This window comes from Pteropus alecto, unplaced genomic scaffold (genome assembly GCF_000325575.1).
Source record: "Pteropus alecto unplaced genomic scaffold, ASM32557v1 scaffold186, whole genome shotgun sequence".
NCBI classification, from domain to species: domain Eukaryota; kingdom Metazoa; phylum Chordata; class Mammalia; order Chiroptera; family Pteropodidae; genus Pteropus; species Pteropus alecto.
This window is the reverse complement of record NW_006439190.1, coordinates 523,662-544,602: the sequence shown is the minus strand read 5'-3', so window position 1 is coordinate 544,602 and position 20,941 is coordinate 523,662. Positions and strand designations below refer to the sequence as shown.

Below are 20,941 nucleotides of genomic sequence, written 5' to 3'. Positions count from 1 at the left end.
AAAAGTCATTTTAATTTTAAATAAAACTCTATGCCAAAAGATATGCCAATGACAGAGATCCAAAGTGTCCAGATATATCAGTAAACAAAAGAGGGAAAGCTGCAAAACTGAATGTATGATCTTGTTAAAAAAATTATATATGTGTGAACATATGATTACATACACACACACATACACGTAATGCACAGAATAAAATGAGAGGATAAATGGAGTCATTTTTTGCTTGGCACAATTTTGTATTTTAAAAACATTTTTGCAATAAGTATGTATACATTTTATAATAAAAACCAATAAAATATAGAAAATGCCACCAATATACCAGGACCCTGCTGTTTTTATTTCTGCCATTTAATTTTTTCTACTTCATTTTTACCAACTGAAGTTTCCTTACCACTTTGTGAAGTATGGGAAAAGAGGGGAAATATTTCCCTGGCGAGGAAAGAATGGGCTGAAGTGACAAATTCAATATGTATCTGAATATCTGGTAAATACATCTGTCTTTATGACTTTTCAGTTTTTAAAATGATTTAATATTTAAAACTAAAAGTAGAGAGAATGATATAATAAGCACCGATTTACAGAAGCTCAGCTCTAACGGCTTCACCGATTTACAGAAGCTCAGCTCTAACGGCTTTACTGTACTTGAGTTATTTTAATGGAAATAAAGTGTTACAAAAAAGGTTGGAGGCCCTCCATGCCCCTGCTTGGCTTTAATCCCCTCCCATCCCAGAGTTGCTCCTCCACCTGGGTGATTACATGTTTCCTACGTCAAATACAGACAGGAGCAGCAGCAGGGTCTTCCCTGCTCAAGCCCACGCAGGGCAGACCAGGGAAGGGGGGAAGGCAAGTTTACCTGGGGCCTGCAAGAAATTATAGTACTACTACACATGGAGGCTTTCATCACACCAGGAGGCACACACTGGTGGTAAAGCCCAGGGTGGAGAGATATACCTAATTTTTAAGCACTTTTATCTTGTAGTCTTATAGCAAGAAAATTCACAAATTATACACAGACTCCAGTGAAAAGCTGTCAAGGTGAGTTGGTTAAAAATTTAGATAAACTGGGACTTGTTCTCCAAGTCGCATGCTATGTCAGCCAGCTAGAACTAGCAAAATGAAGCCTGGTTCTTCTCAAAACACCCCCTCTCTCAGGTCCAATATCTCTATAGTTTACAACACATGACACGCCAACAGAGGCAGATATACACCTGCATGTAATTTTAAGGACACTACCTAAAAATAATTATCAAGTTCACTGCGTAAGATGTATTCATCTACCCAACAGAATAGGTGCAGGGATATAGTAACACTGAGTCCCAAACCAAACACACACGTTCATGTCCTCACGGAGCTTGCTGACTAATGGAGAGACTCACACATATCAAAGAATCTGGTATGAGGTGGTATGAGGCAGAAGGACGTGGTGCTGCGAGAGGAAAATAAAAGGGGACATCACCTGGGTGGAGAAGTCGGGGACAGCACAGTTACCTAAGGGAGAAAAGGGGCAGATTTCAGGACTGGGGAATAGCACGGAACAGAAGCCAGGCATACGAGGGAGCAAGCTGGGAACCCCTGAGTAACTGAAGGAAGGCCATGTTTGGCTTGAGTTTCCAGAGCTTGGTTACAGATTAGCCAGAGAAGATGTGGGCAGACAACACTGGGCCTTGGCTGTTATGTGGCCTGTGAGCAATGGAGAGCCACTGGAGAGAGTTTTACATGAGAAGAGGAATGACAGTGTCATGATCTGACTCAAATTTTGAAGTTATTTCTCTGGCAGCAGAGTCAAAAATATAAAGTGTAACTCTCTCCAGTGGGCCATTCCCCAGTCCCAAGGCCATATTCATCACTGGAGTGGGAATATTCTAACCAGGCACTACCAAGCCCAGTCAAGTGTTCCACATCACACACCATCATCTAGGTCTCTCAAAACAACAAATGAACCAGTAAGAACCACAACATATAATGGATTATGTTCTTATGAACCCTAAAGAGTAGGTCCAGTTAGCTGTGGCATGTTTTTGCTTTCAGATTTCATGCATTCTGAACCTAAATATCTACCTAGTAGTGTCTGACGTGATATTGAGGGCAGTGATTCCCAGACCTGGCTGTATATTAGAATCACCTGGGAAGCTTTTAAAACACCATGGCAATCCCTGGGCCCCAAGAACACCAGAGCCAAGACCAATCTCTGGAGATGGATCCCAGGCAAGTTTTAAAAGTTCTGCCCACTATTCCAGTGAGCAACCAAAACTGAGAACTGCTGGTCCAGGCCCTTAGCCCCTCAAAAATTTTAATGTGCACAGGAACCACCCCCAGGGATCTTGTTAAAAATGCAGATTTTAGGCATTCTAACATAATAGTATCCTATCACCTCCTTTCATTTTAAGAAGGAAAATTGGTTGCAAAAGAGTATCTGTCAACTAGACTCTATTGATGATCTAAATTACATGAGCTCTGGAAAAACAGCTTAAAAAGATGTTTAATTAGAATCAAAGACCTCCATCACTGTTCCCATCTACTCTCTTTTCCAGCCATCTATAGGTAACTAACTATGTAGAATTATGGTTTGGTCTGACCTTGGAGAAACAATAATTTGCTCCCGTTTTTTTAAGCAAAAAGAAAGGCATTCCAAATTCCCTTAGTCCCAGCTCCCCTAAGCCTTCTCCACTGTCTGCACCAGCTCCCCAAGGGGCTTGCCTCCTATCCATGGATGACACCACAAGGCTCGCTATTTCTATCTGCAGAGACTGGGCTGACATCAACAGTTCTCCATGGCTCTGCCAAGGGCTGCTGCTCTCCCTGCAGCCCAGTGACAAATGGCCTTTACAAAGCCTGACATTTTTTGTAATTAACTCTCCTTTGTTCAAGGAGCAAAGACAACTCCCAAAGTCTCTCTTGCAGCCAACTATGGCAAACCCAAGTGTGGGCCAGGTCCCCTATGGTCACGGTGTGCTACCCAGGCCCCCAGGACTCAGATATCCATCTTCAGAGCTTTTCTTTAGTTATTAAAGGGGATTGTCATGTGTCAAGATGGCAGGATCTAAACCCAAGTCACAGGGATGGGCTCGCTGAAATCCGTAAGGAACTTAAGACCTTATGGGGAACGCAGGGACAGGGAAGCAAGAACATAACTAAACACACAAGAAATACTAATCTGTTTTTTTCTCTCTAAACTAAAAGAAAGACAGCATGCATTTACATCTAACAATGGGACTATTACCATATTTTGGTGCAAACTCTCTCTCCTCTGCATTTTCAAAATGATGCTCGTAAATCCATTTTGTGCAACTGCCAATAACATTCTTGCCAGTGGCTTTTTTCCCCAGTGTTTGAGTTGTCACCCAAAGCACAAAGCCTTTCTGATTTTATGCTGAAGAGCTTGACTCCCCTCTGCCCTGCTCCACTTGTGCTATGTACATTCACTTATTAAAGGTTCTGAAAAGTCCCGTAGTAAATAAGCCCATCTAATTCTGTTTAAAACAGCTTTTTTCCAAATGTCATTTGTTTAACAATATTTACCAATGGTCGGTCTGCTCTAGGCCAGGAGCTGTTCTAGGCCCTAGGGATATGTAAGGCAACACACACTTCCTGCTCTCATAGTACTTGATTCTAATAGAGGAAGACGGACCATAAATAAACAGCCATGAATGTATAGGATCACACCAGGCACTGAGAGCCATCAATAATAACAAAGAGTAAAGGATAAAGGGAGAACCTCTCAGAAGGGATAATCTTGAGAAGAGGCAGAACAGAGTGAGGAAATAGATCATGCAGCCACCTGGGCAAAGAGCTTGGTCTGAGTCCCAGAATCCCAAGACCAGCAAGGAGGCTAGTGTCCCTCACGCACTGATGAAGAGGCAAAGGACATGGCCCTGGTGAAGAATCCTGTCAATGGTCCTTTACTGAGATGGAAACTCCTGGATCCCCACCCCCAATCACATATGTACTCCAGGGAATGGATCATATGTGCAGTTTTTAAAACATTCTATCAAAAGATATCCAGGACACTTCACAAAAATAATCTGGCAACACCCAAGGAACTGGTAATCCTGGGAACACTTGTGGGAAGAAAGGACACTAGATAGCCAAAGGCTGTAGCAACAGGGGTCATTCCACAAATCAAATCAACTCTTCCATACCTTTTGGTTTTGAACTGAAATATATTACCTAATCAATAATATCATTAAATTACAACCTAATAAAATATTGCATATAAATTTATAATATATATAAAGTTCTATTATGGTCACTGTGATTTTTAGATTCATAGTAAAGGTTTCTCTCAATCTAAGTTCATAAGTTTCTTTTAGAATGATCATCCTTAGTTACCAGAATGAAAACATACTCCTCCGTCCAGATGCAGAACAGATGTGAGGTTAAGACAGATTTTCATGAATAGTAATAATAAACATCAAATACCTATGTGGGGCTCATTGCATGTCAGGAAGCACTCTTAGCAGGTACAAAACTCAACTAATCTCAGCATGAGAGCTTGCTCCTATTATTATATTTAAGAAAACATTTCTTTTAAGTACCAATGTACATACTCCTATCTAAGAGGTTTAAGTTTCCTAAAATCTCCATGAGAGCAAGAAAGGAAGCAATGAGAATACTACATGACACAAGCCTCAAATAACTAGTGATCTCACATTCTTCTTCACATACCTACTGAGGCCTGGGGTCCACTTTCCTGCAGTATTCCCTTTTCCCGAGGTTCTTGGTTCCTTCTATCACTGTATAGAACAATTAAAAAATAAATAAGCACCATTAGAAGTGACAAGATCAACTTACTTAACACAATTTGCTTTATACTTGTGGAAATATTTAACCACTTTGATAACTCAAGCATATTTTGCACAACAGGTCTCTTAGAGAGGTGGGTTGCATTTGGATTTCTTGGTAAGTGAATAAATATTCTAAATGTACCAAAAGAGCTAGCTATTTAAAAGACTACCCTGCAACGTAGTATGAAAAATGAAATATGTTTTGTAGCAAAATTTAATTATACCTGTTTTATATGTTTGATATTAGATAAAGGATTCCTGTATAAGATGATCAAATCTTCTAATACAAAGTATACTCTGGGTTTTATATTTCTTCAGGCATTAACACCCCAGCAAATTTTAGCCAAATGTCATATCATGAATGAATAATTGGAAATCAAACTCATGGAATTAGAGAGATTACAGATTTAACAGGGTTAGTTAGCTGGCAAAATAAGCACACAACTCATTTAACACAAAACACAGTCCAAGCTTCCTGGGATGCATGGAGTATAGTCTACTGTGTTCCTTCTAAAGAATTTAATGTGAAGATAAAAAGCAATTTCATGCTAGATAGAAAAGTTAAGCTTTATGTACTGACAGCCAGATTCTTCCAGACCTGGATCAGGACAAAACAGACTCCTGGCTTTTGTAATCTCTAAGGCCCTGTATTCATCTCTCTCCCATCTTTTTATTGTATAACCTTAAGCTTTTAAGAAATGATCTGAATATAACTGCAAATGGCCTAGGATATTTACTAATTCTTTCCTTTTTTTGTTCAGTTTTGCAAGCATTCCTACGAAGGAAAGAATTTTTCTCTCGGGTATTTCTTTGAGAGTCTTTTCTTCAGGGTCAAGAGCAAAGGTGGAAAGATTTTTTTCTTTCCATCTTGAAATTTCAGTTTCAACCAAAGATGGGCTATGCCCTCATTTTAATGGAGAGAAACGAGAGAAAACCATTCCTCTTTGTGTCTTTTCTCTTTCACCCACCCAGTCACTGAAAAGACGGAGTTAAGTAGGTGCTGGAGATCAGCGCAGGAGCTAAACTCGGCTGCCTAGTTTTAAGAATGTCTGACACATTTCTCTTTCGAGCAGTTAAAATTGACCAATACCCAACTCTTTATGGCTCAAAGCCCTAGACTTTGGGTGCTGGAGACAAAAACCCCTTTATGACACTGCTCCGGCTGAGCTAACCAGAATCTGGCCCGCTGCTTTCTATTCACTGCCATCCCTTTCCTGCCTTTAGTCGACTTGGAAAACAAAACGACAGCTTTCGGAAAACCTGGTTCATCTTCCCAGCCAGAAGTGCAGAAACGTCTGCCTCAACCTCCAACTTTTGACAGGCCTCGCGACTGTCAAAATCAGAGCTGAGAGCACTGAGGGAACACGCATTTGCAACCGTCCCCTCCGCTCACCCACCAAGACAATGCACGTAGGAAAGGCCGCCCGTCGTCCCTCTTTCCTGCATGTCCCTTGCACTCCAAATGGAACATTTAATTCCTCTTTCCGCCCCCAAATACAAATGCAAAAATCTTGGCCAAAGACGAGAGAAGTGAATGATAGATCATCACTGAATATCCATAATCCAGCGAGCACAGCGTCCCGCAACAAGGACGCCGCCTCATTCAATAATTAATCCCGCCAGCTATGGAGGTCTTCGAGCCGCCAAACACCTTGGGATGCTTGCTTCTCGCGAAGAAAAGCCGCTTTGCCTGGTTTTCCTTCCACCCGGTGGGGTGGGGGTTGGGTCTGGGGGGGTCTGTGGAACCTACCCCACTGCCGCGCCCGGCGCTCACCCTCCGTGGAGTCGGAGCCCTGGGCGGCCCTGGGGCGAAGCTCGACTCGGCCTCGCGCACCTGGGGGCCAAGCACACAGGTCCCACTGTTCCGGAGCCTGGGAGGCCTGCCCCGCCCGAAGGCCTCCGCTCCGCCTGCCCACCCGGCCTGGGAGGAGACCGACGCCACACCGGAAAACGGAAGCCCGACGCGCCAGGCCCTCAAGGGGGCGAGGCCGCCACCGCCCCCCGCGGCCCACGCGCGTCTATACGCGCCGCCAGCGGTCCGTGCGCGTCCCCGTCGTGCGCGCGCTGCTTGGGGCCGCAGAGGAGTGAGGATGCGCGGCTGAGGGATCCAGGGACTTTATCTCCTGGTCGCGTCGCCTGTGCGGGGTTCTGCGCCCAGGCCTTGCGCTTGCCTACCTCCCCGTGAAAACAAATTACATCCCAGGAAATTAGAGACGTGGAGACGTGAGGCCAGACCACGTCCCATCAGGTCTCCAGCCCGAACACAGGTTTAGTGTTTGAGAAAGGAAAAAAAAATTTTTTTAAACTGAAAAGTGAGGTACCTCCGAGCATTTCTAATCAGCCTACCTAGCAAAAGTGGGGCCTTCTGTTCTTTACAGACCCCCCATTGGCTGGCAGCTTGACAACTTTTTTGTCAAGGTAAACTTGACTCATAAACAACTGCAAATAAACTGAGAAAGGCCAGAACAGTGTACAGCCCTGTGGTGTAGTACCTTTAAAAAAATTAATTTTTCAGTGACAGTTGACATACAATATTAGTTTCAGATTTGTAAGGTGAATGGATGAAGAAGTACAAATCACCAATTGTAACTTCTCAACGTGCACATATGGATAATATAGCAGAATTTGAGGCTGGTACAGAAGTTAGTTCCAAAGGTGTTGAGATTTTATTGCCCTGGAAAAGGTAAAATGGTTCTGATCTAACCTACATGTTTGTTAAGTACCTAACTATATGTGTGTGCGTAAGATTTTTGTCAAGGCTTCAAGGAAGCAGTTTTTTTTGTTGTTGTTCCCTCCTTAATGAGTTAAATATATCAATGGGGCTTACCCTTTCAGAATTTCACTTTAGCCTGGTTATAAACCATTGTGGCTTCAAGTAGGAAGATGTTTTACTTGGCCTTTTGGTCACTCATTCAGATATTTAGCCCTTTCGGCGCTCTGGTCAACATGAAGCATTTGCTTTTTCCTTGAGGATTCGAATGGATGCACAAACGTGGGAAAAGCACAATAAGTAAATGTGGAGCCTAGGTGTGACATAGAATATTATATAGGATTTCAGGGTCTGCGCTTGAGAATTAGATCTCATGGGACCAAATCCTTATTCCACATCTAACATATGACCCTGTCAAGTTCTTTTGTCTTTCTGTGCCCGTTTCCTTATCTATCAAATGGGGATATCATGTAGTATTTATCTCAGTCTGATATTGAATAATAATGGAAATAACTGCATTTAAAGTATATAGCACTGTTGTCCCCCAGTGGTAAACCTTACAACATAAGCAACTTTCATTCTCATTTATTATATAGCATTCTCAAGAGGCTGTTCAAATATTAAAAGATATAGTTGTTTCTAGGAGCTTACTCATTGACGACTAAGGTAAGAGTCTTTTTCTTGTTTGTTTTTTCCCAAATTATTCCACTTCCTCTTTTTGTCTATAAATGGACTTTTGGAAAGTATTAGTATTTACTTTTCATAACAGATGGATAGATTCTAAAGTAACAGTTCTCAAATTGTGATCTGTGGACCCTCGGAGGTCTCCCGGATTCTTTGAGAGATTACAATGTCAAAACTGTTTTCATATTAATACTAGGACATTGTCTTCACTAATCAGACATTTGCTCTGATGGTGCAAAAGTAATACTGGGTAAAACTGATGACAGCATAAATCCTGGTAGTGGAACAAAATTGACTCGGTAGTCATTGCATTTGTCACCACCATGCACTTGCGATAAAAATATAGAAACGCAAAGTGTCACTGAAGACTGTCCCTTTGAAATGGGAACTGGCAGTGCACATAAACACTCCTGCTGCAAACAGAAGTATAATAGTTGTCTGGAGGCAAAGTTTGGGGCTACAGTGGTTTGCAATGCAAAACAACTAATTGCTTTTTATTTTTTTAATGGATCATTTTTACTTAAAAGAAAAACTGACAAACTATGGTTCCACCGACTTAGGTATTTGGTAGATGTTTTCTCCAAAATGAATGAAATGAGACTGTCACTTCAAAAAAACAACTGATAGTATTTGTTGTCAATGGTAAAATTCAGGCTTTCAAGTGAAAATTTAACTTTTTGGAAGACCTATGTTTGCCACTATGAGTTTGACAGCATCCCACTACTTAATTTTTCTGATGAAATCAGTGGTGATTTAACAACCATTTTTTTAAAATATGGTATACTGATAGATCAATGATGGCAAAATAAGAAACAAATTATATTTAGCCTTTCCCAGGTTCTTGGCACAGAGCTCCTAAAACCGTTGTAATTTACCAAGTGATAGAGTGATAGGGCCATCTTTTGTTCTAATACTTGACCTTTGTTCCTGGTTCCTGACAAAAAACTCCTAATCCCTTAGAATTTCCTGGTGACAGGAGTGTCTTGTGTCTGATGAGGCAACTCTAGATGGTCCTTTGTAGAGCTTCAGGTGGAGACCAAATCTTGATTAGAAGCCTGGAATTTTCAGCTCTACTTCTGTAAACCTCTGGGGAGGAGAGGAGCTGGAGATTGAGTTAATAATTGATCGTGCCTATGTGATGAAACCTCCATAAAAATGTCTAAACGACAGGGTTTGGAGAGCTTCCAGGTTGGTAAGCACATTGAGAGGCTTAAAATATGTTACTTATGGTAACATATATGGGGAATATTATCATTTTTAAATGAATTAATAAATGTTTTAAATTTCTCAGTTTTAATTACTAATACTGTAAGTATAGATAGATACAATCCAGATTAACAAAATCTCTTTGGGTTCCTCAACCATTTTTAAGAGTGTAAGTGAATCCTCAGACCAAAACATTTGAGAACTGCTGTTCTAGAAGAAACCCAAAGTCTTAATGGTAAGAGAAAAATATACCAGATTCTTTTACCCTCCACAATGTCCAAGTGTGTATCTTTAAAGGCAAGGCTGGAGGTGCCTGGGCTGGAGGTGATATTCGGGAAAGACAGAAGTTAACCACCTATCAAAAACAATTGCCACCTGTTTGAACCAAATCAGTGGAATAATCAGAGATCTATCTAGAGAATTTGAGATGCCTCTTATAGGGGGTGCAAGTTGTATGGAGAACTATCATCCTGCAAGAGTAGGAATTTGCCAGTTCCTCTGAGCATTCTGTCATATTAAGATTTTATACTTTTTTCTCCAGTTCTTTATTTTCAGTGGAGCACAAATGCACTTGGGGTCCTTTAGTGTCAGTGCTAGAAATGACATTGCTTTCCTTCTTGCCTCTTTTCCAGCTCTGAGCTGTGCCACAGAGAGGCTTCCACCATATCACCCTGCCTTTTCCTGAATTCTCAACTCAGTATGCACAGTGGACACCAGCTACCCACAGTTTTCTTTTAAAAAGTGTGTTTGGAAGTTATTTCTCAGCTACACCAGACAGTAAAGGTAACAGTAAATTGCATATAGTCAGTGTATTTCTCAGTTCCTTTTCCTGAGCCCACTGAAAAATGGCACCCATGGTAGGTGTATAAGGAAACACTTACCAGAGCTAAAATGACATTTTGTCCAGGTTAAGGCTTTAGGAGAGCTGTAGTGGCCACAACCAGGCATCTCTATGTAGTTCTAGAACTGTGAAATGTTCAGTTAATTAGAGTAGACGGGTTGTTGGAGGCAAGGATTATACAAACCCATACAAGTTGATTTCCCTTAGATGGCTGTGCAATTCAAAGTTTTTTTTTGTTTGTGTTTTACCAGGACATGGCTGCATGAAACAGGCTGGATTCCATGTTCTGGCCCTTAGAAAACCTCTAATGAGTTTGTTAGGGTCTCTGTTAGGGGGCTATTTTGTTAATAATTTCTCCAAAATTTGCTAAAATACGACGCGGCTTTACATTTAGAAAAATTCATCAAGATGATTTATTTCATATTTTAAGTCAGAGCATTTTTAAGACCTACATTTTGAATTGTTGGAAATATACTTTAAAGACTAACCAAGGTGAAATAATTCAAAGAGGTATTGAACTCTTGAAATGGGAAGAGATCACAGACCCCGCTCCCCCACCCCCATATCAGGTTAAACTATATTCCCAATATAGTTGGCTAAAGATAGAAAATTATATTGGAAGTAAGATAACCACAGAGTAGGTTTGGGCCATGTGACTGGATTCTGGCCAATGAGATGTACACAGAAGCGATCTAAGCCATCTATAAGGCTCACCCTTATGAGCCTGCCATGTGATCCTGCGGTTTTCTTCCCTTGCCATTATCATGTATTCTAGAAAGCAGATGGAAGCAGCTGTGATCCCTGAGTCACCATTGATGTGAGTCATAAGTTGTAGTCAAAGTTGCAGTTCTTGCATAGAATAAGATGAGCAAGAAATCAGGATTCGTTGTGTTAAGCCAAGGATAGTCCAGGGTATATGTCGTATACAGCACAGCCTATCCTAATACAATATTCCAGTTTAGTGATAAGAACACTGGACTCAAAGTCAGGAGTCTTAGATTCTATGAGGTTGAACTATAAGAAATTGCTAATAATCAGTAGTTTTTGATGTTCTAGAAGAAATGGCAATTCACATCATTCACCCTTACAGTTCCACCTCTGTGACCAGCTAGATATGTGACATTGAATAATCCACTAATCCCCTTTCGATCTAATTTTTCTCATCTATAAAAATCATACCTAATAGACCTCTATAAAACACTCCACTCAAGAAGAGCAGAATATACATTATTCTCAAGGGTACATAACATTCTCCGGGATATATATGCTTTATGCTAAGCTGTAAAACAAACTTCAATAAATTTAAAAGGCTTGAAATTATATAAAGTATGTTCTCTAACCATAATGGGATTAAATTAGAAATCAATAACAGCAGGAAATTTGGGAAATACACAGAATTAAACAACACACTCCTAAATAACAAATGGGTCAAAGAAGAAATCACAAGAAATTAGAAAATATTTTTAAATAAATGAAAATGAAAACACAATATACCCAAACATATAGAATACACTGCAAGTTGTGCTCAGAAATTTATAGCTACAAATAAGAACATTAAAAAAGGAAAAGATCTCAAATTGAACTTTACCTTTCAACCTTAGGAAACTAAAAAAAAGGAAGAACTAAACCCAAAGCAAGAAAAAAGGAAGTAATAAATATTAGACAGTAAATAAATAAAAGAGAAAATCGAAAAACAATAGAGAAAATAACAAAACAAAAACTGGTTCTTTGTAAAGCTCAACAAAATTGACAGACCTTTTTCTAGACTGACCAAGAAAAAAAAGAGGAATTAAATTACCAAAACAGGGAATGGAAGGGCTAATGTTACTACCAAACCTATAGAAATAAAAAAGATTATAAATGAATACTATGAACAATTATATGCCAACAAGTTAGAGATAACCTAATGGAATGGACAAACTCCCTAGAGAGACATAGACTAGCTAAAAGCAAACTCAAGAAAAAACAGAAAATATGAGTACATTAGCGAGAAATTGAATTAGTATTTTTAAAACTTCCTGCAAAGAAAAGACCTGGCCCAGGCGACCTAACTGTTGAATTCTACATTTAAAGAAGAATTAGTCCCAATCCTTCACAAACTTTTCCAAAAGCTGGAATAGAATAGGATACAACTCAACACATTCTATGAAGCCAATATTACCTTGATCCTAAAACTAGACAGACATCACAAGAAAAGTATAGACCAATATCTCTTATGACTATGGACACAAAAACCCTCAACAAAATACAAGGAAACTGAATCCAGCAACATATATAAAGGCTAATACACTATGACCAGGTGGAATGTATCCCAAGAATACAAGGTTGTTTTAACATCTGAAAATAGAATCATATCGATAGAATAAAGGACAGACAAATCACAGACTAAATAGCAGAAAAAGCGTTTGACAAAATTTATCTTCCCTTAATGATAAACGCATGTGACAAACTAGGAATACGAGGGAACTTTCTCAACCTCATAAATGGCATCTACAGAACTCCACAGAAACAACATACTTGATGGCGAAAGACTGAAAGTTTCTCCATCCCACCCCACCCCAGCCCAGATCAGAAACAAGACAAGGATGTCCATTTTTATCACTTTTATTTAACATATTACTGGAGGTTCTAAGTAGGATATTTAGGCAAGAAAAATTGATATATTGTCAAAATTTATGACAGAGACCTTAACCTAGTCAGGAATTAGGAGGGCCTGTGGGAGGAGCTCTCGCACCGTGTGTCAGTCACAAAATCCCAAAGGAAGATCTCTTTACGTATACAACAAGGCTCTATGATTATAACCGCCATCTCCTTAACTTCATCCCCTCTTTAAAAAAGGGATTCCGGCTTCCTCTTGCTCTCTTGCTCTTTTTGCACATGGCTCACCATGGCTGCATGTACTGGATTGCAATCCTTCCTTTTTCCCTAATAATTTTTTTGGTGATGGAATACCTAGCCGTGTTTTGTTAATGATTGACAGTATCCATATTACAAAGGAAGAAGTAAAACTACCTCTATTTTCAGATAACATGATCTTGTATATAGAAAATCCTGAGGACTCCACTAAAAAATGATTAGAATTAAACAATGAGTTGAACAAAATTGTAGGATATAAGACTAATATACAAAAATGAATTATATTTTTATAGGCTAGCAATGAACAATCCAAAATGAAATTAAGAAAACAAGTCTATTTATAATAGCATCTAAAGGATAAAATTCTTAGGGATAAATTTAACAAAAGAGATATAAAACTTACATTCTGAAAATAACAGACATTTGAAACAAATTAAAGAACACCTAAATAAACAAGGAGCCATCCCCTGTTCATGTATCAGAAAACTTAATACTGTTAAGATGGCAATATTTGCAAAATTGATCTATAGATTCCTTGCAATCCTTACTGAAATTGCAGCCAACTTCTTTGCAGAAATTTCCAATGTTACCCTAAATTTCACATGGAAACTTTAGTAACTCAGAGTAGCCAAAACAATCTTGAAAAATAAGATCAGAGTCAGAGGGATCATACTTCCCAATTTTAAAACTTACTACAAAGCTACAGTAATCAAGAGAGTGTGGTACCAGCATAAGAACAGACACATAGATTAATGCAACAGAATTGAGAGTCCAGAAATAAACCTGCACATTTATGGTCAATTGATTTCTGACAAGATTGCTAAGACAATTAAATGAAAATGGAAAAGTCTTGTCAACAAATGGTGTTGGGACAACTGGATAGTCACATGAAAAAGAATGAATTTAGACACCATGTTCAAAAATTAACTCAAAATGGAACTTAGACCTTATCTCAAGAGCTAAAACTAAAATACTAGAAGATAAATAGGCATAAATCTTTGGTATCTGATGAGGGACTAGTATCTATAATATATACAGAACTCTTACAATTTCATAACACAAAGACAAATAATCCAATTTTAAAATGGGCAAGGGATATGAGCAGACATTTCTCCAGAACAGATACACAAATGGCCAATATGCACACAAAGAGATGCTCAACATCATTAATCAGTAGGGAAATCAAAACCAAAATCACAATGAGATACTTATACCAACCAGGACAGCTAGAATCAAAAAGGCAATAATAAGTGTTGGTGAGTTGTGGAGAAAAGCAAACCTCATACATTAATGGTGAGAATACAAAATGGTGCAGTTGCTTTGGAAAACTTTTTGGTAGTTCCTCAAAATGTTAAATAGTCACCGTATAAGCCAGCAATTTCACTCCTAGATATATACCCAAGAGAAATGAAAACATATGCCTATACAAAAATTTGAATGTTCACAACATCACTATAATAAAAGATAGAAACAACACAAATGTCCATCGAACAAATAAAAAAAAATTAGTATATCTATACAGTAGAATATGACTTGGCAAAAAAAAAAGGAATGAAATGCTGATTCATGCTACAACATGGAGGAGCCTTGAAAACATTATGCTAATAAAAGCCAGACACAAAGGACCACGTATTGTATGTTCTCATTTATATGAAATATCCAAAATAGGCAAACCTATTTGTAAGGAGTAAGGAAGGAAATGGTTGCCTGGAGTTGGAATGGGGGTCAGGATTTGGGAATAACTACTAATAGATACAGTGTTTCTTTAGGGGGATGATGAAAATATTCTGAACTTGGGTTATGATTGCTGTACAACTCTGCTGACATACTAAAAGCCATTGAACTGTATGCTTTAAATGGGTGAGTTTTAGGGTGTGAAATATATCTCAATAAAAATTTTATTAAAATGTGGCCATGTAGTGATTTTAACAATAACCTCATGTATATTGCAGTTCACTTCATTGTATGTATCTAGTGAACAGAACAGTAGGTGGAAAGACTGCTCAGCTAATAGGAGATACAATTTCCACTCTGGCTTTGATATAGACTCTGGTAAATCACTTAACTTCTGGGCCCCAATTTTCTAGTCTATAATGACTGCTATGTCCCTTTCCAGTACTAATAGTTCATTATTCTATGGAAGCTGGACCTGAATCTATGCAGAGTTGTTGTAGGGAATATATGTTTACATCTGGGTTTAAGTCCCATAGAAAAGTAGTAAAGTATAGAATGAAAAATGTCAGAAACATTCATCTATGGAAAAAATAAGGACAAAAAATAAGAAATGAGTAAGTAGATTCTTTCTGTATGTGGCATATAGTTGGATAATTACCTATCCATCCAGTTGGTTGAAGCATACACAAAAATTAACTGAAAATGGATTCGAGACTTAAATATAAGATCTGAAACCATAAAATACATAGGAGACATGGGTGGTGAGCTCCTTGACGTTGGTCTTAATGTTTTTGTGGATCTGACTCCAATGGCAAGGGAACCAAAAGCAAAAATGAACAAGGAAGACTACATCAAATTAGAAAGATTTGCACAGCAAAAGAAACCATCCAAAATGAAAAGGCAACCTACTGAATGGGAAAATATATTTGCAAATGACACACCTGATAAGGGATTAATATCCAAAATACATAAAGAACTCACACAACAAATAAACAAACAACCCAATTAATAAAAAGGGCAGAGGATCTGAAAAGACATTTTTTCCAAAGAAGATCTACAGATGGACAACATGAAATGATGTTCAACATCACTAATTATTAGAGAAATGCAAATCAAAACCAAAATGAGATATCACCTCACACTTGTTAGAATAGCTATCATCAATAAATCAACAAACAACAAGTGCTGAAGAGGATGTGGAGAAAAGGTAACCCTTTGCACACTCGGTGGAAATGTAAATTAGTTCAGCCATTATGGAAAACTGTAGGGAGGTGCCTCAAAAAATTAATAGAACTACCATATGACCCAGCAATTCCTCTTCTGGGTATTTATCTGAATATGCAAATACTAATATGTAAAGCACATACACACATACACATACACACACAATGGAATATATATAATGGAATATTATTCAGCATAGAAAAAGTGAAGTCCTGCCATTTATGACAACGTAGATGGACTTAGAGGGTATTATGCTAAGTGAAATAAGTCAGATGGAAAAAGACAAATACTGTATGATTTCACTCATGTGGACTATAAAAACAAAAACAAAATCATAGAGGCAGACAACAGGTCTGCCAAAGGAGAAGGGGAATGAAGGAGAGTGAAATGAGTAAAGGGGGTCAATATGATGACAGATAGAACCTAGAATTTTGGTGGTGAGTGTGATACACTATATAGAGATGCTGAATTATACTGTTGCACACCTGAAACTTATGTAATGTTATAAACCAATATTATATACTATTTTCTCTCCAATCATGGAAGGATGGGAACTATTTTCATCCAAGGTATGCTGCTCAGAATGCAACAGTGGAACAGTGGGATCATCTCTTATGGTAATGTAGTGCTAGGTTGGCACTTTGAAAAATTGGTCCTCTCTTCTATCATTAAGTTCACAAAGCATAGAAAAATGTATGCTCAGATGAGATCTATTAATAACAAAGCATGAATAGACTGAGTGTCAATGAGTAACAGACTCTTGCTGACTTATTGCTAAAGATTGTTTCAGGATTGTTATCAGAAAAAGCTCTACATCAAGTGGAAAGTGGGAAATTCATCATGCACATGCTCTTTTTTTTTTAACCATCCAAATCTTTTCCTAGTAATGAGTTAGCAGCAATGAAGTGCATTGATTCTTCAGTCCATGAAGGAATCACTTGGTTCCCATCTGCTACTGATTCTCAAATTTGGCTGATCATCAGAGGAGTGTGTAAAAAAAAATGCGGATCCATGGGCTGTCCCCTAGAGATTTTTACTCAGTGGGTCCAGGTGAAGCCCGGACACCCTAATTTTTAAAAGCTCCCCAGATGACTCCAGTGAGCAGCCAGGTTTGGAAACACTGGTCTAATAAAGGTCCTGAATTACTGGCTGTCCTCAGTACTTACTGCCTGTAAGATACAATATTAATTTAGGAACAGGTTTTGTGGGGATAGAGTAGAGAAATACTACATCAGTTGTACTAAAACCCTTTTCACATACCCTTTCTTTTTCAGTTTCCCATTCGGAGTTTTAGCCCAAGTCCTGTTTCCAGAGTTTAAAGGTACTCCTGGGTCCTTGGCAATGATGCAGTGTTGTATAGAAACAAGCTGCCGTTAGTGGCCTATGCGCATGATCTCCATCACTTGAGAACTTCTAGGACTGAGTGATTCTGAAACACATAAAAGAATACTAGTGTTTTATGGTATTTCCCATTTGGTCAAAATCCATGTTGTTCCCCTTCATCCCAGTGATTGACTCACTTGTGACTGGATGGTCAAAAGCTCTTCTTTTTCAAAGCTCGCCTGAGGGTTTTGAGAGTAATTCAATGCATTGGAATACACCACTGAAAAGCATAGTTGGTTACATTAACTTCTCCTAGCGTGGGAAACTGATCTGAGAGTTTGATAATTCCCCTTGAATTTGATTGACTTGCTTTGTGTACCCAGACTCTTTTTCAATGCTGCATCATGGTCATGAGCTTCTTCTGTTAATGAAAACTAGGAATCCAAATTCAAGTTAATTCAACCTAATTTGGGGCCACCAGAGTAATTTACCTAACCGAGGTGACAATTGGTGATGAGATGCCTTGCCTGAATAAGCAAGTTTGCACTTGCACAACCAAAGAGAACTACATTACAGCCTTCTCTTCAAACTGGTGACTGGCAAATTTCTTTTGTTATTGGTTGTAAGGAGAAAACATGGATTTGGGGATACCCTAATTCCTAGTGAGTCAAGGTAAATAATGTCTTAAGAAAGAAAACTACTCCTAACCCTCTGTTGAAACCACTGTATTAAAGGCCACTGATAACAAAATTTATTCATTTAGAGACATCTATTAAGTGATTCCTATATGCCAAGTAGTGCACAAGTGTTAGAGATCTATAGATGAATAATAGCAAACATTTATACAGTGACTACTACATATAAGCAATGTTTTTCAAACTGCACATAGTGACCTATGAGTACATCACAAAATCAATCTAGTGCTTCCCAGCCATAACTTAAGAGAATGGAGAATTGAAATAACAGAGTTTTCATACACGTATACATTCCCACATGGATGTGCACTGGGTCAGAATATAAAATGTATTTCCTATTGTTTTGGTCAAAAACAATTTTAAAATCACTGATCTAGAACATTATTACAATAAGCATTAATATGCATTTTTCATATTTTAACTCTTCTCAAACCAATATGCATCTCACATTACAGGAAATGAAAATCATAGATCAATATTTCTCAATAACAGAAAAATCCCAAGTAAAATAATAGCAAATTGAATACAAAAAGTGGGTTTATATTTGAAAAGCAATCAACATAACTTACCATACTAACAGAATAAAGAATATATCATTTCAATAAATGCAGAAAAGGCATTTAATAAAATTCACTTTTGATAAAATTCTCAACTAGACATAGAATTAATGTAATATGAAAGGGCATCTACGAACAGACAGACAAAAACAGAACTGAAAGCAAACACACACAAGATCTTAAGCTAACATCATACTTACTCGGTGAATAAGGTAAAGACACACACTCTCTCCATTTCTATCCAACATTGTCCAGGAGGCTTTTGTTTAGACATAAAGAACTAAAATTATCTTTATTCACAGATGAAGTTGTTACCGAAGGGTGGGGTCCTCTCCTGGTGTGTTGTCCAGGTTCTTGATGTCTCGAACAAAGAATTGAGCAAGACACTGAAATACAGTAGAAAAGAAAAGTTTTATTAGAAGGGAGAGTATACTTCCAGACGTGGGAGCAGGACTGAGCAAGAGAAGCATGGCTCAAAAGGCCTGGTAACAAAGACTTCAGGGTTTTTATCCCTTTTTGCTGTGGGTGGTTACTTTTCTTAGAGGAGTGAGCTTCCTTGATTGACAACTAAGATTGACAGGACTCAGTGATTCATCATTTTGCTTTCTGCGCAGGTTTGTTCCCAGAATTCAGTCTGTTATAATGATATTAATGAACTTCCGGGCATATGCATCATATTATAATGATGGTTTAACGAGACGCCTGTGAGTTGATGGTTGTTGGGGTCTTCACTGTGCAGGTGCCAGTGACTGGCTTAAACTGGTACCTAAATTTCTGCCTACTAGTTTCTTTGTGTGAGTTAAAAAAAAAATGCCTTCTGGCTTGCTTAATTGTGCGTAGATTAGGGTGGACCCCTTCTAGGATAGGATGACCTCAGTGTCTTCGCAGGCAGACCCGAAACTCCCAAACTTTCCTGCCTACCTCTTTTCTAAGAGCCATGAACCCCCTTATTTATGGATGTTTGTTGAGGAATAGGAGGTTTCTTCTTCCATATCTGCTTCCTGCTGTGAATCGCCTAGTCTCTGTCTATAGGGGTTTCATGGAACTCTTTTCCTTTCTGCTTCTTTCCTGCTGCAGTGCCACCTCAGTCCCTAGACAAGGAAAAGAAGATACAAACTCGTTATTTAAATCATACATCTATTAATTTCTATTATTGATTTGCCTATTAAGAGAGTAAAGGGAAACAGGCTTGGTCAATACGTTTATTAAAGAGTAAAAAGAAAGACCTTTGGCTTAAAGTCCCTTTCCCCCTCAGACTCTAAGGGCCCTGCCTAGCTTAACACCATTTCTGCTTAACAATGGGCTGATGACCTTTATCAATAGCCGGAGAATCTGAGTCGCCAGGGCAATTATCAGGATTTGAGGGAGAGGGCCTTTTTCCAAAGAAAGGAGGGAAGAAAACTTAACTAGGTTTACTAAAAAGATTAACTCTGCCAGAGGTCCCATTTCATTTCCTGCTAAAAGATTAATAATTTTAAAAGTGATGTCTCATCTCAAAATGATTGTGTATATAGAAAATCTGAGGTATTACATACAATTTATTTAATTCTCACAACAACCTTATAATGTAGATGGAGATTTTGTAAGATTAATATTAGTTTTTCCTGAGTGTTTGGAAAGTTTCACTAGACCAATCTGTTGATGTAGTTTTCTTTGTGAGAAACTGTTTAATTATGGATTTAATTTTTTTAACATGTATGAGGCTATTCAGAAATTTTATTTTCTTTAATTTCAGTTTTGATTAGTTTTTTGGGGGCGGAGAAAATTTTCATTTCATCTAAGTTTTCAAATTTGTACAAAATTATTCATAATATCATATTATCTTTTCTTAATACCTGTGGAATCTGCACTAATGTTTTGTGGTGGCTGAAAAATGACTACTTGAGATTTATTACTTGTAGGAAATTACTGTTTGACTATCGCCATGGGAACAAAAGGCTTTTGATCATAGGGACATAACATTCTGATAACAAGCTTTCTGCTTCTGTACTCCCCGCCTGCACACCCCGACCTATAGGTTGACAGGTAGTGAATAGGAGAAAAATAGACCTTCGTGTTCAGACAGAATGAAGAATGGGATTTTGGGCTTAAAAACCCTATACCTCTACATTTCGGGGCTGCTTAATTTGAGATCTGCATACCCCTGGCAGACCCAGCTGGCTGAAAAAAGAGTGTGATTCCTAATGACTCACTGATTCCTGGTGATCCGTGTGTCTTTCCGGGGCTGGCGGCTACAACATTTGGAGGCCCCAGCAAGATCTCAGGGAGTGGCCCTGGGATCTAAGACTGGACCAGCCTCCAAAGCGGTTGCTGTCCCTGTTACGGATTCAAAGGGGTGGCCAACCTGAGACGTTCCAGGGCCCTTGAATGCTTGATGGGTCAGTACA

At 38.6% G+C, this 20,941-nt stretch overlaps 1 protein-coding gene across 15 annotated transcripts in view; it reads right to left on the bottom strand.

The window, feature by feature from the left end:
* Nucleotides 1–6,743, bottom strand: part of CHST10 (carbohydrate sulfotransferase 10) — a 26,833-nt gene extending 20,090 nt beyond the window's left edge. For 3 of the 15 annotated variants that reach the window (XM_015592738.2, XM_015592737.2, XM_015592741.2), the window contains exons 1-2: nucleotides 6,535–6,742; nucleotides 4,666–4,733 (exon numbers count right to left, since the gene is read on the bottom strand). Coding sequence is in view for 5 of the 15 variants with exons in the window: in XM_025049810.1 (XP_024905578.1) it covers nucleotides 4,666–4,733; nucleotides 6,182–6,255 (142 nt within the window). In the remaining 10 variants the exon portion in view is untranslated. Of the gene's footprint in view, nucleotides 1–1,376; nucleotides 1,489–4,665; nucleotides 4,734–6,181; nucleotides 6,511–6,534 lie in introns of those variants that run through there. The other 12 variants (XR_003047547.1, XM_025049810.1, XM_025049811.1 and 9 more) reach the window with 11 other exon arrangements.
* Between the last annotated feature and the right edge of the window lie 14,198 nt (nucleotides 6,744–20,941).